Source organism: Cervus canadensis, chromosome 6, assembly GCF_019320065.1.
Source record: "Cervus canadensis isolate Bull #8, Minnesota chromosome 6, ASM1932006v1, whole genome shotgun sequence".
Taxonomy (NCBI): domain Eukaryota; kingdom Metazoa; phylum Chordata; class Mammalia; order Artiodactyla; family Cervidae; genus Cervus; species Cervus canadensis.
Genome location: NC_057391.1, coordinates 7,731,521 through 7,747,214, shown reverse-complemented (window position 1 = coordinate 7,747,214; position 15,694 = coordinate 7,731,521). Strand labels below are relative to the sequence as shown.

Genomic DNA, 15,694 nt, shown 5'->3' with positions numbered 1-15,694 from the left:
GACCCAGAGGGATGGGATGGGGAGGGAGGTGGGAGGGGGGATCAGGATGGGGAATACATGTAAATCCATGGCTGATTCATGTCAATGTATGGCAAAAACCACTACAATATTGTAAAGTAATTAGCCTCCAACTAATAAAAATAAATGAAAAAAAAAAGAAAATGAAGAGAAGAGCCACAGTTTAGAAGAAAATATTCTCAAAATCTGATAGAGGACTTGGACAAGACTATGTAAAGAATTCCCACAATGCAGTAATTTTTAAGAAGTCAACCCAACTAAAAAGACGCCAAAGACTTAACTAAAATAAACATTCATAGAAGATTTTTCAAATGGCCAAGCAGCAAATTAAAAATTGGCCGAACATTATTAGTCATGGAGAAATGCAAATTAAGTTACCATAAGTCAGTACTACTCACCTAGCAGATGAGCTAAAATTAGAAGACTGAAACATATATTACCAAGGGTTTGGAATAATCAGAACTCACATTGCTTACAGGAGTGTAAAATGGTACAGCTTTAAGAAAAGATCTGGATGTATCTTATAAAACTAAACACAGATCTGGACATAGCTTATAAAACTAAACACACTTGTTTTGAACTTTCAAGAGGACATTAGGCTAATAAAATAAAAGGCATTCGGATTGGGAAGAAAGTAGTAATGACATGATTTTGTATATAGAAAATCTTAAAAAATTTACAAAAATGTAAAAGCTAATAAGTTCAGCAAGATTGCAAGGTACAAGATCAATATGCAAAAATAAATCTTGTTTCTATACATTAGTAATGAACAACCCAAAATGAAAGTCAGGAAACAATTCCATTTGCCATAGTACCAAATAAATAAAATATTTCAGGAAATATATAAAATATTTAACAAAAATAGGAAACACATTCACTAAAAACTACAAGACAGTGATGAAAAAATTAAAGAAAATCTAAATAAACAGAAAAACATACTAATGGATTAGAAGATGAAATGGTTAATATAGCAATAGTCCCAAAACTGATCTACAGATTTATTGCAATCACTATCAAAATCCCAGCTGGTCCTCTCCTCCCCAAATTAACAAGTTGGTCTTGAAAATGGTATGAAGATGCAAGGGACTCAGCAAAAATAATCTTAAAAAATAAGAAAGGGGATTCACACTTCAAAGCCACAGAAATCAAGGCAGTGTGGTACTGGCATAGTACAGACATATATCAATGAAATAGACTTGAGAATCCAGAAATGAACCCTCACAATTAAAGCCATATGATTTTAGAAAAAGGTACCAAGACAACTCCATGGTGGAAGGAATATTCTTTTTAACAAATGCTGTTGCACAACCAGACATCCATATGCAAAAGAATGAAGCCCTACCTTACACCATATACAAAATTTAAATCAAAATGGATCACAGAACTAACTATAAGAGGTAAAACTATAAAACTCCTAGAAGAAAAAAAAGGAGCAAATCTTTGTTACCTTAGATTGGGCAATAGATTCTTAGGTATCACACTAAATGATGAAGAAAAATTTAAAAATGATGACTACTGCATGACACTTTTCAAATAAAATTTAATGTATTCAAAATAAAGTGTTAATGGATACATAGATATGCAGAATACACAAATACCTATCATAATCAATCTCCAAAGAGTGGTTACTTTTAAGGAAGAGAGAGGAGGACAAAGGGAAAAAATAGAGTTTATAAAGTATCTGTAAGCTCTTGTTTCTAAAATGAGCTCAAACAAATAGGACATCCTTGATAAAATAAATTTATCATACTTGATAAAATTTGCATATTTGATAAAAGTGGGTATGGAGATAAACACTTACTTTTATGAATATTTGAAACACTTTACATTTTAACAAATGTAACAAAAATAACAGTATTTTATAAGAATGAGATGTCCTTATCATGAGCATTCATTGCCAGTACAGCACAGGGTGAAAAATGAAGGTAAATTAAACTAAGTGATCTGAAACCACACGAATCCAAGAAAGGGTCTGGATATTACTTTGGGAATAAATACTGATATCAGAACCTTTGTCACTGCCTTTATTCAAAATGGACTACAAAGTCCCATGCCCCTAGGATGAATACTGGAATTTTCCACTTGTTTGTATTCTATATAAATAGTTGGGGCTTATGTTTATTTTAATAAATTCTCACTCCCTCTCTCTCTGCTCCTAAATTTGTTTCATCCAATTTTCCCAAGCTTAAATCTCTTGTTTCACTCCCCCTGCCCCAGATCTGCATTTCCTTTTCCAAGCAACACTAAATTATTTTCTTTTCCAATCACTCATAAATCAAACAGCACATTTCTTTGGTTGGTTTTTCACTTTCATCTACATGGTAATTGGTTTGTTTACATGTTTTCTGCATCTTTACTTGTCCGAAGTGCAGAGCAAGCTTCCAGGTGCTAACAAGCGACAGTTTCACCGGGAGAAAGGCGGCCCACGCAGGCCTTACCGGGACGATGCAGACGCAGGTGAGGACTTCGCACACACCTCTCATCCCTGCCTCCCCACAGGGCGCACATGCAGCTGGGGGGGATGCGGGGGGACACAGGTGCAGTCACAGTTAGAGGGGAGCTGGCGCGTAGCTGCTGGCCCTTCTCTCCCTGCAGACGGTGGCCCTGGTGTCCAAGAGCCTAAAAGGCTGCCTGGCCAACAGGACAACACTTATCACCCCTGAGCACCTTCCGCTGCCAGGCAGTGTCCCAAGCACTTGAAGGTTAGTTCACTGAACTTAGGAAACTCATAATTTCCTAAGAGGGAGGCATCACTCTCCACTTTACAGACTTCTTTACTGGGCAGAGAAGTGAAGCAATACATCCAAGGTCACACAGCTGGAAAGGGCAGAACCAGGGTTCCCATCCAGCTGCAGCTCATGGCAAAGCCTGCCCTTGACCGCTCATGGCTTCTTCTCTTTCCACTGCGGGAGCGGCATGTAGAACAGACACGTTTTTTTGGTGAAGCATTGCTGTTCCCTACAACCCACCATGCAATCAACCTACCTATTATATTATACTCCAAGTGGGGCAGTGTTTTCTTCAAGAAAACAATCTGATATCTCAAGTATGACATTAATAAAAACAAGCATTTGCACACACACACACACCCCATGTATGGATGTCTGGGTGTGCATCTCAGAGCAAGGGTGGCCTCTGCTATATTAGTTGAGGCACGCTCCTGAGATGGGGCTCTTATAACTACTTGCTCTGTGAACCAAGCCCCTAAGAGGAACAGAGGTGTACCTGGATAGGATCCTGTGTCAATCTCATGGGCCCGATGCGTACCTCCGCAGAAGAAACCTGCTAAAAAAAAAAAAAAGAAAGCACGTGAGATGTGTCAAGTCACAAGCTACAGGAATTGACACATTCTTCCTGACACTGGAAATTATATCATGCTACTTTGCCGCTAAATAAAAGGATCCAATCTAATGACATGGAGACAGTTGATAAAGCATCCTGTAAAATACAGTTCTGATTTTGTAAAAGTACACATACATTTATATGCCTTGAAATGTCTGGGAGGGTATATCCCCAAATGCTAAGTGGTGAGATTTCAGGTAATTTTTCTTTTAAGTGTATGGCTTTTTACACTAAGCACTTATTATTCTTTACTCTCTCTCTATGGGAGAAAAAACTATGATTATTTACTGAGCACCTACTATGCTGCACATGATGCCAGGTTGTTACTCCTCTGAAATTTCTAAAGAGTAAAAACTTCTTTCATATGTGGAAGCTAAAGCATTTCAATGTTTTTAACAGCTGTTCCCGTATTTAGATCTTATTTTTTTATCTTCATGTTTTAAAATAAGGAATAAACAGCTCACTCTTATCTATGTTGATCATGACTAAATTATTCATTTCAGTTGCACTTCCTCAAATAAACTGAATAACCCCACACCATGACCACAAGAAGCTGAACTCTGCCCCACGACTCCAGGAACAAGCTTAGGTGTTCACTGGCCCACACCATCTAACTGCCTTTGGCTGCAAGCAGAGAGCAGATACATATCTTCATTTTAAATTGCTGGATTGAGGTTCTGCCTCACCTCCATAGATCCAGATTTGCTTTTCTCTAAGAAGCTGCAGTCACTCTGCCTCTGCTTAGCAGCTTATCCTGCAACCAACACACTAGGTTGGCCCCTGTGAGTCGGATGGGACACCTTCAGAGTTCACAGGACCAGAGACACCACAGGGACCCAAGGGTCAGAGGAGGCTTTATCAGGTAAACGATAAAGGCAGAACTTTAAATTAGACTCTGAAGACTAAATACTTCCCTTTCTCGTCCTTTAACTTTCGGTGGGCATGGTGTGAATCTTCTCCAACACCTGACCATGAACTGCCAACATTCTGCAGTCCATGGGGTCGCAAAGAGTCGGACATGACTGAGTGACTGAACTGAACTGAAGCAAAGCTACATCCTGCAAGGCATCTATACTGATACCCATGCCCAGCATACGTGTGCAGACCCAGAATCCCACTGGAAGAGGAGCGTCACCAGGCTTCCTGCATCACTGGGACTCTGGCCCCTCATGCAGCGTCACCCTAAGAGCAGTTTTGCTTTTTTTTTTTTTGGTCTGAAACAGACATGACTCTTCAAAAATAGTGCAACTGCCAGAATCCTACTAAAAGTTAATGATTAAGAAGTGAAACCAACTTGGTACAGAGAGATAGATCTGATTGATAACCTGAGCTATCTCTGCACTCTCTGTGATGTCAGCTGGGTAGACTGCTTCTACCACACACAGGAGCCCCCATCCCTACCCGCCCACCCCCGACCAACAAGGCCTCCTGTGGTTGCTCCAGCAAAACTGGCCCTGAAGAGGGACGCCCAGGGACGGAAGATAGATAAAATGAGAAATCAACAAGAGTTTAAAAGGAATAAAGTAAAAAGTGACTCACATTGGAAGGCTAAGGGATTGAGGGAAGAGCAGAGACTGCCCCCTAAACGGACACACACCTACATACTTTGAAGGAACCAAGATGTGCATGAAATCATTAAATGGGCCATCTTCAATTCTGCCAAGAATGCATGTAATGACTATTGGAGCCCCGTGGCTCCCAGCCCTGAGCCGAGCCCTTTCATGTGAGTGACCTTGGCAGGAGGCAGGCCGTGGCCGCTGAACGACGGCTCGGAGATTCAGGAGCAACCCTCAACCTAGAAGATCTTTTTCCTGCTGTCAGATAGGAAAGGCCCTCCAGCTTTCTCCGGAGCCACAAGAGTTCCCTGCCTGCATCCAGCATGGTAACTTCTACTTGACCCAGGTCAGCCGGAGGCTGGCACCTGAGGCCGAGCCTGGCAGAGGCCTGGCAGCATTGCAGAGCCCCCTCCAAGGCCTCTCTCTCCCATCTCCACCCAGCCCCACGTCCCTGTGCCCTCCCTGGGAACACAGGTCGCCCTCGCCACCAGCCCGCGGGCCTTCGCTTCTCAGCTCCTCTGGATCTAACCCACACTTCCGTCTTGCCTCTCGGCTTGCCTTCTTGGTCTGTGCTCACAGTCGTCAGACCCTGGCTGCTACACCCAAGAGAGGCAGCTATCCCCACCGAACCAGACCCTCTCCTTCCAGGCTCTGAGCGCTGGGCCGAGGCCTGAGCAGCAGCGGGTCTGGGCAGAGGCACTGGCAGTCTGCAGAGCTCTCCTTTGGCCCTGGGAGTCTTACTGCCTGCATCTCACCCATTGCCAAGAGAACAGATTATGAACAGAAACAGGAGAGCATTTACTGACGTCTGTGTAGCTGAGCCAAGATTCTCTACTTTGGAGATAGAACTGTGAGTGACTGCAGATACACAGATCCTCAATTAGTGTATTAGCTCTGATTCCAGGAAGTCACCACATTTGCCAAGGACACAGAAGCAAGAAGGAGGTGGGCTCATGGGTATTACAATTCCAGCTCTGGAGAGGATGAGGAGGAGGAGGGGAGAGACACACTTCCTAGCCACCTTGACCACAAGCTCTCCCCTCAGCCACACGAGGAAGCACTGCCGGCCAACGTGCCCTCCTAATGGTCCAGTATTAACAGTGTCAAATACTCGTGTGCACACATGTGTGTGCACAGTCACCTACACACGGAGCAGGGTCACCAGTTCACACTCAGATGAGTTGGCTCTTCAGGAAAAAAGAAAAGTCCTATTTTGTAGCATTTGCTGATTCCATGGTGTAAATACTTTCACCTTGGCTGAAATCAAGCCAGTAACCTAGGTCCCTGAACATGCAACTGGGAGTACACCTTTTCATTCCGAGAGGGTCTATGAGAGGGACACTCTTTCAGAACTGGCTGATGTGCATATTTCTATCATTGGCTTTTGCTGGAAAGTTCAGTGAGATACAGAATTCTGATGGGTAGACATTTCGCCTAAGGCTTTGAGGTTGACAGAAACGAGATCATCTTTCTGACTTTGCAGGTGGGGAGACCAAAGACCCTGATGCTGGGAAAGATTGAGGGCAGGAGAGGGGAATGACAGAGGATGAGATGGTTGAACGGTATCACTGACTTGATGGAGATGAGTTTGAGCAAGTTCCAGAAGTTGGTGATGGACAGGGAGGCCTGGCGTGCTGCAGTCCATGGGGTCGCAGAGAGTAGGACACGACTGAGTGACTGAACGACAACAAAGATCGAAGAAGGCTTCATGGAAACAAGTGGGTCATGGATGGGAAGGAGGAGAGACCAGGGTTGAGAGAGGAAATTCCAGACATGGGGAACAACGAAAAGCAAAGGCACAGAAGCAAGAATGCAAAGATGCTTGTGGGGGTCTAGAGAAACTGGATTACAGAGCATGAAAGGGAAGACTATGTTGGGGTCAGCTGCTTAAGAGGATTTTGGAAAGCAATTCCTTTTTGATTCTGTAGGCACCAACCATACGGCAGGTTTTTCAGTGGAGAATTACCAGGATCAGATTTATGAACTGGGAGGAAAAAAGAAAAGTTTGGTTTTCCCACTTTCTGGATAGTCAAGAACAGAGATTTAGCAAACACAAAACAAAAACACTGCTATGAGTAGTGAAAACAAGTGGGGAAAATACACCACAATGATTAAGAAAAAAATAATTACCCCAGTCCCCACATGGCTTGGATTCATTTCAAAGGAGAGGGAAATCCCAAGAAGAAAACCAGCTGGTGCAGGGCAAACAGACGAGAGACTGAGTCTGGGAAGAAATCAAGGCGGTTCACGTGCCTGGTCCCGTCACCACAGCACGCTCTCTGCCGCGGGCATCCACAGGTCTTGGTAGCTTCAGGAATTGTATTAAAGAACTTGGATTCTGGTTTTAGAGCTCTTCTCCAACAAGAAGGAGGAGAGAGTTCAGGCCAAGTGGTTGACCTGGAAAGGCCTTCTTCCCACATCTGCTCGGCTGATGTCTGCTCAGGGGCCGCTCACGTGCCCCCCACTCCCCGGAGGCCGTCGAGGCCCAGCTGCACGCTCACAGGACTCAACACTCTCTGCTCAGCTCCTCCCATGCTTCAGCGCACTAACCTTACTACCCGTTTAAATATCTTTCTCCTGGGAAAGGTTGTGAGTGTCTTGAGGGACACAGACATTGTTTTTTTCCCACAGTTTTGTCCCCAGCATCTAGAAAGTGCTCAGTCAAGGCTGGTGCTCAATAAATAAGTGGAACTGAACTAAACTGCCTAAGACCACGTAGATTTGAAATAACAGAGTCAGGACTGAGACTTCATTTTTCCTGACTCCCAGGGTGCTGCTCTTTGATCGTGCTCCAAATTGTAAAGCCTCAGTTCTCTGACTGCACTCCCCGTATTTCTCTGATGGGTTTCTGGACTCTGTTCCAGTTCTGCAGATGGATCCAGCACCTGATGATTCCCTGCTCACACCCTAGGAGTCTGTGCTGCTGCTAACAGGGCTGCCACTGGGATGAAGAAGCAAAAGCGGAGTGCTGCGTGTCTGTCTGGGGCGGGTACGGATCTTCCCGTAGCGTGTGTCTTCCAAAACAAGCTCAGAGCCTGAATCCTCCCCCACTTCAACAACTCCCTGGGGATCCCGTCCTCCCCGCCACCTGCAGGACTGAGTGTTCATGCACAGGTGTATACACACACACAGCTCAGGGCCAAACCAAATTCATTTCACAAAAAGGGGACTTCATCATAAAGATCATTTTTATTTTTCAATGCCCTTAATCAATTCTGCCTGCTGCCCAGTTGGCTCTAATTTTAAAATAGTATTTACATCTCTAAAGGGGTCCCTTTTATTTATTTTTTGGGCTCCAAAATCACTGCAGATGGTGACTGCAGCCATGAAATTAAAAGACACTTACTTCTTGGAAGAAAAGTTATGACCAACCTAGACAGCATATTAAAAAGCAGAGACATTACTTTGCCAACAAAGGTCCATCTAGTCAAAGCTATGGTTTTTAGAGTAGTCATGAATGGATGTGAGAGTTGGACTATAAAGAAAGCTGAGCACTGAAGAATTGATGCTTTTGAACTGTGGTGTTGGAGAAGACCCTTGAGAGTTCCTTGGACTGCAAGGAGATGCGATCGGTTCATCCTAAAGGAAATCAGCTCTGAATATTCATTGGAAGGACTGATGCTGAAGCTGAAACTCCAATACTTTGGCCACTTGATGTGAAGAACTGACTCCTCTGAAAAGACCCTGATGCTGGGAAAGATTGAAGGCAGGAGGTGAAGGGGACAACAGAGGATGAGATGGTTGGATGGCATCACCAACTCAAAGGATAAGAGTTTGAGTAAATTCTGGGAGTTGGTGATGGACAGGGAGGCACATATCCATGGGGTTGCAAAGAGTCAGACACAACTGAGTGACTGAACTGAACCGAAAGGGAACCCCTGTCTTCACTCCATTCCCAGGCCAAACGTGTTTCTCGACTCCTCTGACCTATGGGAAGCCAAAGGTTGTATTTGACCCATGCCTTTAAAATGAACCGAGACCTGCCCTCTGGCTTCTGGTCAGAAAGGCCCCAACACTGCAGGGCCCACAAGCTCCAGCCCTGCCCCAGACTGGGAACCCCTGGCTCGTCTTACCTCCCTTCCCTGGCCCACTGTCCTCCACACATCCAGAATGCTTCTTTCCTCCTCCTGTCTCTTTTCAGCCACAGGCCCCGATGATGAGCCTGACCTCACACCAACCTCCAGCCTTCACTGTGTTTGATTCTAGCCATGTTCCACTGCCTTGTGGACCTTTCTGAGCCCAGTAGGGGGTCTCAGTCCTCCCCTGCCCTTTCTGCCTCCAGTTCTCAGACCTGAAGTTCTCAACCTGGACTTCCTATTAGAAATATCTGAAGAACTTTTAAAATATATTAGTGCCTGGCTCCTACTTCAAACCAAGAGATTTAGCATCTCTAAGGCCGGGGCCCGTGCATTAGCATTTTTAATCTCAACAACAACCAGAGTTGAGAACCACTAGTCTATTCTTCCAGACACGTCTGTTGTTAATTTCAGATGCTCTTGAATATTCATGTATGCAACAGATATCAATGGAGTACTTACCTGGCAGAAGGCACCAAAGTCTACCTGGACTCAGCCATCATGCTTGAACCCAGATACCCACAGGGTTTTTTCCAGATAACCCACTCCAAAAGTACAAAATGACCACTTGGGCCAGAGGAAGGCACAGTCCTTCACATTTGATGATTCTGCCACCTTAATAGCATCCCTGGACTTCCCTGGTGGCTCAGTGGTAAAGAATCCACCTGTCAAGCAGCAGATGTGGGTTCAATCCCTGGGTCAGGAAGATCCCCTGGAGAAGGAAATGGCAACCCACTCCAGTATTCTTGCCTGGGAAATCCCACGCACAGAGGAGCCTGATGGGCTACAGTCCACAGGGCTGCAAACGGTCGGACACGACTTAGTGACTAAACACCAACAGTATTCCTAAATTAGAATCAAAATAAAAAAATTTCATAGTCTTTTTTTGTTACACACACACACATTATATATATGGAAGATTACTCATAGTCATGAGATACAGTTGGTGACAGATCTACCAACTTTGTATTTTATGCTCTGCTGTTTAGAATATCAATTTGGCAGTATAAGGTTTTATCACAAAAATACAGACATATAAATGTCTACTATCAAAATATACAGCCATAAAAGAAAAGATCCATCTGGCTTTAAAATTTAAACCTCCTATTCACCAAAAGTAAGAGCAAAAAACACTTTAATAAAACAGAAAAAAAGATAGGTGCTAGCCTGAGACATGACATCTACAATATAGGAAACCAACAAGTATTAGTAACCAGAACATAACAAAATCCTTAAAAACACAAACAGAAAGAAAGTTGGGCAAAGGATTTGAAAAGGAAAGGCACAAAACAGGAAATACAAGTATGAAGAGATGCTCAACATTTAGTAATCAGGAAAACAAAAATTTCAAATTACAATGAGATAACCATGTCACAACCAGCTGTTTTTCTGATCAACAGAACAGCAGAATTAAGAAGTCAAACACTGTCAAGCATGGGCAAGGAGACCCACAGGAGCTCACACATTGTTGGTGGGAGAGTAGAACGGTTCAGCCACTCCGAAAAACATTCTGGAGATTTCCAGTAAAGGGGAAGCTAACATGTGACCTATCACCCACCTACTACATGAATGAATCTCTAGGCTCGATGAGGGACACTTGTAAGAACATTTCGGAGCAGATTTAGAACTAAAATTTGGAAACGGTCTAATCCACATTCATTAACATCCATCACCAAAAATCTTCTGTTGAGAAATATCCATACAATGGAAATTATATGACAGTGAAAATGAAACAACTAAAGCTACCCATTCAAAATGAAGGAATCTCACAAATATCAAGTAAAAAAATGTCGTAGAAGAATACAGACCATAGAATCCTGCTTAAGGTTTTAAAATATTTAAAACAATACTGAGTATAAGCTTAAGAGTATAACAGGACAAAGAAATGGTTCTAAATTCCGAGTTGAAAAGTGGCCCTGCTAGTGAAGAAGGGGTATATTCAGGGACTTCAAGTATTATTCATCACTGATTTTTTTTTTTAAGCAATGAATACTGAGTACATAGGTGTTTACTGAATTATACTTTCTGGTTTGTTAATATCTTAAATACCAAAAAATAAATTTAAAATACATTTAATTTTATGGGAAAAGCCTGTTTTGGGGTTAGTTGAGCAAGTAGTCACTATGCAAATAAGAACACATATACTTTTTCCTCCTAGTAAAGTCTTTATTTGGGAAAATAAGATGCTGTATTTAAAATTCCTCAGAATATGGATAGAGTTTTCCTGAAACTTGGTAAAATGCAATCCTAGGAAATGGGTCTGGAACTTGGGGGACCTTGCTCAAGGTAAATAACTGCTCTGTGCCCCAGTAAGACAAGAGGGAATTGAGGGCCCTCTTCCGATGTACATGATCCCACGTAACAGGCACAGCAATCTCATTTCCTTAAAGCTAAAGAAATGCGAGCTCCAGACAGGTTACTCAACTCACCTGAGGGCTGGATTTGAGGTTAAAGCCCATACCCGCCTTTTGTGGAAGGAAGGTTATGGTCTTATTTACATAGTCACTTATATCTAGACGCAATGATGGGCTCCCCAGCCCTGGGTCTTACGACTCCCCCACCCGCAACCCTGCCCTGTCCATTCTCCACAGTCGCTGTTCCAGACAAGGCTCCTCTTAAAAAGAATTGCTACTACACTCAGTGAGCCTTCCTGGCAAGGGGAGAGAGGAGGACATAGCCCACCGTGCCTGGAAAACAGTGACAAAGGACAGGACCACCCTCTGGTTAGCACTGGAACGGTACTTCAAAGAAACTTAAAAATACAGGCAGAAGGCATCCAAAATGCCATAAGATACAACCCATGGAAAATGTGGCCAGCACAGTCTGATGGAGAAACCATTCCACTCCCCAGAAATACCAGATCAAAGAAATTATTTAAACAACGGAGTCATTTCATCTACAGCCATCAGAACTCAGTTTGAAACAGACTATGCGTTAAAAGCTGGGTGGGGCGTGTAGAGAAAGGTCTAGAATACAGTTCTTGAAATGGTGAGGACAGGAAGGTGGCTAGCATAGCACAATGAAGCCTTAGAGAGAATTGGCTTTAGAGGGAAAAAAATCCTAATTACACTTCAATATCATGTTTACATCAAAAGGCTTTGCATCTTACATGCCGTGCAAGAATCAAGGCACCAGACTTTTATTAAGCTAGCAATTCAGCTGCAATGTCACAGGCCAGCATGTGTGTCAACATAACACCATTCCCAGATTCCAAAGGTCAAATTCAGGGCCTGACTCCGAGAACAGAGGAATTTTAAGGCAACCATAAAACGTGACATCCCTCAACCAACTTCCTTCCTTTTATTAGAGATATTACTGATAATAGAAACAGCCAGATGACTTCAAGCATTTAAAATCACATTGTGTAACAGAGGATGAGCAGAGAACGTCAATCTCTGATTATTCAGAAGGCAAATACTCGGACTGTGGAAAAACCTAAGCCTTTCTGAGGCCCTTCCATCCTGCTATATGCCTTCTCCTTAACATTAAATGAAGGTGGGGGAAACTGGGGAGGGACGGTATTCAAATCAGTCAGTTCTGCTATGTGGTCAGCGGTTCTGGTAAATAGATTTGATGGGCAAGAAAACATAAACCATCTGCTAAATATGAGTTTCAGAGATATCCTGCGGATTTCGATTATGCAGGCCGCCTCTGTCCTCAGTTTTATCACCGAAAAGCTAGAACCACCTTAAAGAACCAGAAGCTTCCCTGCGTGGCTCCAGGAGAATCTCACACTATGCCCCCCAGGGCCCAGGAAACAAAACTGGATTTTCAGCCACCTCTGGCACCACACCAGAACCGAATCATGCTCACTCTCCTGCCTCTGGTGTGTCGGGGCCCCTCATGCTGGATGAACCGTCACAGTCAGACCCTCAGTCCAAGGGCTGCATGGTTGTTGGGGGTGATGAATCCGTGGGGAGTGCTGACTCCCATTTAAAAGCTTATCCCACTTCAACAAACCCCACTTAAAGGTAACAAACGCATGAGAAGCCACCCACAAAATGCCCGCTTTTGTTCGGAAAGGGATTTTACATTGTGAGCAAAACAATGATTTCCAAATAGTTATTCATCATATGGACAGCTCACATCCTAGGTAAAGGACTGTATGATGAGAAACTCAACATTTCTAGGAGCTCAGCATATGGACAGTTGGCCCCGAGTCCAGCAGAGCAAATCTTGACGGTGCCCCCAGCCTCCACTCCCAGCCCTTCGCCCCTCCCTTTATCTAACGTACACGTGGAGGGCAGGGGCAGGTCTCTCTGGGTCCACACTGGCTTCCATCAGAAGTCAAGATGACAACACCCACAACCTTACTTCATTTTAAAAAGCAGTACTTTTTAAGATTTAGAGAGGAGGACAGGGGAACACTGCGAGGGTGGGAGTGGCCTCTTTATGGGCATGTGGCTGAGCTGAGGAAGGGAGTCCAGGGCAACACCTTCCTCCTCCTCCCAGAAACCCAGAGAGTCAGAAATGGGCAGAAAATGAATGTGTTCTCTGGGGGAGGAGAAACCAGAAAACTCTCAAGCACAGCAACAAATAAGTCTCCAAAGACCATTTTCTACTCAAAGTACATTTCTTTAAAAAGGGGGTTCAAACTCACAACGTGTCTTGGATCCCCACACATCTTCCTCTTTTCTTGGCTGAAGACCAGGCTGAAGAACACACTCCAGTCCGACAGAGGAAAGGAAGCCCAAGGCCCGCCTCTTGTTCTTGCTCTGAAGCTCTGCCCACTTGCCCCTTCTGCCCTGGGGCCCTCACCTCTCGGTACTCAAGGCATGAAGTACCTTCATCCGAGAGCGCAGCACTTGGCAAACAATTCAATAACGGCGATAAGAAATAAGCCAGAGGTACCTGCAGGGTGCTATGGGAGCTCAGGCAAGATGCATTAAGCTCCTGCTGGGAATTCAGGCAGAATTCCAGGAAATCGCAGGAGAGCGCAGTGAAAAAGGGGGGCGTGAGGATGAGACAGGTGAAAACCTTGGAAGGGGCGTTTCAGGCCTATGGAGGAGCAAAAGGAATGGTGAAGAAGGGACTTCCCATGGGCAACCACAGGCAGTGTGGGTCTGTGGGCGGGGATGGCGAGTCTGACCAGGGAGGAAGGAGTCTGCTCACAGCCTTGCCATGGTGAGCAACTTGGACGTCCTACCCCTTTGGGTAGCACTGTTGGATTAGTATTTAGCTGCTTCCCTGGTGGCAAATCTGCCTGTAATGCAGGAGACCCAGGTTCGATCCCTGGGTTGGGAAGATTCCCTGGAGAAGGGAATGGCTACTCACTCCAGTACTTTTGCCTGGAGAATTCCATGGACAGAGAAGCCTGGTGGGCTACAGTCCATGGGATCACAAAGAGCTGGTGGACATGAATGAGCGATTAATATTAGTTTTTTTCTGACTGAAGTGTGGATAGAGTAAGGGCATTAAGACCAGAAGACCAGAAACCGGAAAGCAGCTGCTGCAATGATCCAGCCCTGTGGTTCTCAAAGTGTGGGTCCTGAACCACCAGCGGCAGCCTCACCTGGACTTACTAGAAATGGACCTCCTCAGGCCACTCCAGACCTACTGAGTCAGAAACTCTGGGGGTGGGCCCAGCATGCGTGAACTGACTGGCTCTCCAGGTGACTGTGATGCTCACTGAAGTCTGAGAACTCGTGTAGACAAGAGGGATGGGTGCCTTCACTTAGGGGCAGTGTGGGGGGTAGAAGGGGATGAATGTAAGGCTAAGACAGATTGTAAAATCAACTGAGACATGTGTGTGTAAGGGAGGGTCAAGAGAGGAAGTTCAAGGACTTTGGTGAGAGTGACTGACTGGCGCTGTCAAGAACACAAGACTCCAAGCAGGCTTTGAGGGTTGATGAGTCATGTGCTGGGTGTGGAGAGCTGGAGCTGTCTCTGGGCCATGCAGCTTGTCAGGCGGTGGTATACATGAGCAGGAAGCTCAGAGGAGAGCTTCCATGTGACCACTCAGAGCAGGAGACCAGAGAGTATCAGAGGGCTGAGGAGAGACAGAGAAGCCCCCAGCAGTGCAAAGACGGACAAAGAGAAGCAAAAGGAAAACAAGCCGGTTCTCCCAGAACCTCTGGTACTTCCACAGGGCATAGCTAGGCAGGTTTTGTTCTCCTACCTCAACACTGTGCTGTCCTAAGTCGCTTCAGTCATGTCTGACGCTGCTATCCTATGGACTACAGCCCACCAGGCTCCTCTGTCCATGAGATTCTCTAGGCAAGAATACTGGAGTGGGCTGCCATGCATTCCCCTCCAGGGGATCTATCTTTCCAACCCAGAGATCGAACTCACATCTCCTGCCCTGGCAGGCAGGTTCTTTACCACTAATGTCACCTGGGAAGCCCCTTAATATTAGGGTGTCTACTTATGTAACCCACCATCACCAATAAGATAAAATTAATACATGGTCATCTCAAGAGATGCCTAGATGGCATTTTGATCAAGTCCAACATTCCTTTTCAAAGTTTCTTTTGACAGCCTCTCCAACACCCACTTCCACCCCCTCCTTCTTTCTTTCCAGGGGCCACTGACTCCTGTTTGGGGAGCTAAGTAGTTCTAAAAAAAAAATGTGTATTTATATGAATATGGCTAAGCATTTGACTTCCATGGCTATGGTGACTGGTTAGAGGTAGTCAAGTGACTGAGTCTGGTCCAATCAGAGTTCTATCATGGGATTTTGCTAGGAATGCTGAGAAAAGGCAG

General features: G+C 44.7%; 1 protein-coding gene across 7 annotated transcripts in view; it reads right to left on the bottom strand.

The window, feature by feature from the left end:
• PDE8B (phosphodiesterase 8B) overlaps positions 1–15,694 on the bottom strand; it is a 328,820-nt gene that overhangs the window by 109,631 nt on the left and 203,495 nt on the right. For 4 of the 7 annotated variants that reach the window (XM_043470718.1, XM_043470716.1, XM_043470719.1 and 1 more), the window contains one exon: positions 3,244–3,303. In XM_043470718.1, the coding sequence (XP_043326653.1) occupies positions 3,244–3,270 (27 nt within the window). In that variant the 5' untranslated portion in view covers positions 3,271–3,303. Of the gene's footprint in view, positions 1–3,243; positions 3,304–7,046; positions 7,137–15,694 lie in introns of those variants that run through there. The other 3 variants (XM_043470717.1, XM_043470714.1, XM_043470715.1) reach the window with 2 other exon arrangements.